The sequence below is a fragment of the Oryzias melastigma genome, linkage group LG22, assembly GCF_002922805.2.
Source record: "Oryzias melastigma strain HK-1 linkage group LG22, ASM292280v2, whole genome shotgun sequence".
In the NCBI taxonomy this organism is placed as follows: domain Eukaryota; kingdom Metazoa; phylum Chordata; class Actinopteri; order Beloniformes; family Adrianichthyidae; genus Oryzias; species Oryzias melastigma.
The window spans coordinates 15743910-15746730 of NC_050533.1; the positions used below are offsets into that span (position 1 = coordinate 15743910).

General features: G+C 34.6%; 1 protein-coding gene across 1 annotated transcript in view; it reads left to right on the forward strand.

Moving 5' to 3' along the window:
• Nucleotides 1-2821, forward strand: part of zgc:162989 (uncharacterized protein LOC100037351 homolog) — a 6571-nt gene that overhangs the window by 2401 nt on the left and 1349 nt on the right. The window contains exon 2 of the mRNA XM_024264829.2: nt 2586-2666. Coding sequence (XP_024120597.1) covers nt 2586-2666 — 81 coding nt within the window. The remainder of the gene's footprint in view (nt 1-2585; nt 2667-2821) is intronic.

The following is a 2821-nucleotide window of genomic DNA, read 5'->3' on the forward strand; positions in this document are numbered from 1 at the left end:
AACAGTAAATCTTTTAGTGCTTTTATATATATTTTTAATACTTTAGGCTACTTTTTTACCTTTAGTTAAAAGAATTCCTTAACTATTCTATGCTAATTATTTTCAGGAAAGTTTGCTTTTAAGCTCAAGGTTTTTCTTGGAAATGACGGGTTTGATAAATGAACCGTGAATCAGCAGCTTTGCAAAACAACAGAACTCATTTTCCGGAGCACGATTTCCTTCACAAAAACACATTACCTTTGACGTTAATGTGTTGTTTTAGGATTTTCAAGAAAGATAACAAACGACAGGAAGTTTGATTGGGTTTGTTTGAACTCAACAACATTTACAAAGACTAGCTTAGACTAAATAATTTCCCCAACAATCCCGTCAAGCCTTTTTAAACATGGTTTTGATCATTAGGTTTATTGTGGTGCAGGATGATCAGAAGGTCATGGTCACACACTGCCTTTGTGTGTTTTATGGGGGTTTAAACGTCCATCTTGAATTTCAGGTTTTGAGTCGGTGTTCATTTAATCCGAGTGACTCTTGGGATTAAAAGATTATTTTTACAGTTTGACACAACATAAAATAACAGACAAAAAAGTAAACTAAAGAGTTGGCGATAATTGGGGGATAATCCTTCCAACCTAGTCATTTATTTAAACCCTTTTTATTCCAACATCACTTGTAGAGTTGGGAATGGTGGAGTTCACAAGCCTAGAATCCTATTATAGAAATTTCAACAATGCAACTCTATATATATATATATGAAGGCCTCTTTGGTGCAAACTATTATTTTTAATTCAATCACTTGCTGTCAGAGTGGAAATTAGATGTTTATACCTGAAGGCCTCAGTGAAATGCTGTACTTCTCTGACACCAAAAGTAACTTCAAACCTGCAACTGAGCAACATGTGAAACAGAGAAAATGCTTCTATGAAGGTTAAAAAATATTGCAAATTATTCAGTCGTGATTCTGTCAAATTACTGTTTTTAGTTGTTGGCAGTGGCAGAGCTAGAACATTGTATATGGGGGCGCGGGAAGTCTTTGGTAGGGTGGCAAATTAGGAGAACAGAGTGGATGACCATTACAAGAGAAAGGATCAAAAACATGTATTAAAAACATATTATTATAATGTATATTAAAACAGTTGTTCTTTTAGCCGAGGTGCTATTATTAATGTTTAAAAGAGCTCGCATTTTTTTTCTGTCTATAATAATACTAATATTGCGTTTTGCTGATTGGGCTTCTGCCCCCCTTGCCCCCCTGTAGCACCACCCCTGGTTGCTGGATCTTTTTTTGCTTCTGTACACTGAAAAAAGTGAAATATTTGATCAATTTACAAAAGTTCTGTAATTAGTTAAATTTAAAATTATTAGTTTTCATGAAATTAAAATTTAGAGTTGATGGTTTACTCAACTCAAATTTTTTTTAAACTAATACTTAAATATTTTAAATCACATAAGTTATTTTAATAAATCCAATGTCTCACTTTTTACAGTCTAAGTTATATCTTACAATTTATGGTTGACTAAGCCCCTTTTAGAATGACTAAATTAATTTAAAATGCCTTCTACATATGATATGTACTTTAAAACATATTGATCCTAAATGGTGTAATTTAAAATGTATTTTATAATTTTCTTAGTTGGTTTGAGAGATAAGGATTCCAGGATTCCAGGGAAACTAAAGAACAAAAATGTCCACCATCACAACAACCCTCTGAAGCTCATGCGGCACAGAGTGGACCAAGAGTTCAGAGTTGCATTTATTCTGCAGACATCAGCAGAATCTCCCCGTCCCAAACGGGCAGCTTGTATCAATTACAAAAAGCACAGGGGACTAAAGAAAGCTCCATCAACTGCACTACTCAGCACTTCCTCATTGATTAACTTTCTCCTCAACCAGAGATCCTCAGCCAAGAAAATTCCCCAAAACATAAAATATTCCCCTAAAATAGGGAGCACACTCATGAAATGTCAATGCTGTGGGAATCTTTACGTCTACTGGTGAGCATCCCTCTGAAAATGAGTAGGAACATCATCCGGTACATTAACTCACCGATAACATTTACTGCTAGCTATTGCTTAGTTAAAGAAGATATTTTCTAAAATAAACTTTCTTTTAGTTGATGTTCCGATCTTACTGGCTTTCAAGGACAAATATGTTCTTTAGAGATAATTTAAAAGGGAGATAATTGGCTTCACTCCAGCTGGAAATCTGACACCATAATGTGCCATAAACGGTCTCCTGGAGCCTCTCTGCTTTAGTGTAATCAGCCCATTAAACATGGAAAGACATTATTTTATCACGACATATATTTGTTATGCTCTGTTTGAGAGATTGTATCGGACAAAAGTAAAATCTCTTAAAGACATTATGAGCTTTCTCTTTGATCTTATCTTCTTTCTTAACGAGAGTGCTAAATGATAAGGACATTCCTTCCATTGTGACTAAAAGATGGGCCGGATGCCACCATTGTATCATGCAATGGACATTGCAAAAGAGCTTGAAGTACTCAGAAAAGGGTGTATAGGAGATGTATTTTTTAATATATAAAACAGAATACCTTTTGAAATGTTCTATACCATTTCTTTTACAGGAGGAGGAGATCCCAGAATTAGAAATTGATATTGATGAGCTCCTGGAGCTATCAGACGAGGGGCAAAGAAGTCGGCTGCAGGTATGACAGAAGAATAACCTTCAAGCTGTTAATAATGTGAATGTGGTAGAAGGGCAGATGTTGTTTTATACCTTTACAACTATGTTAAATAGTGAACAATTAAGCTGCCATAATTTATAATGGAATTTAGTATAAGTAAAACACCAGATAGACAA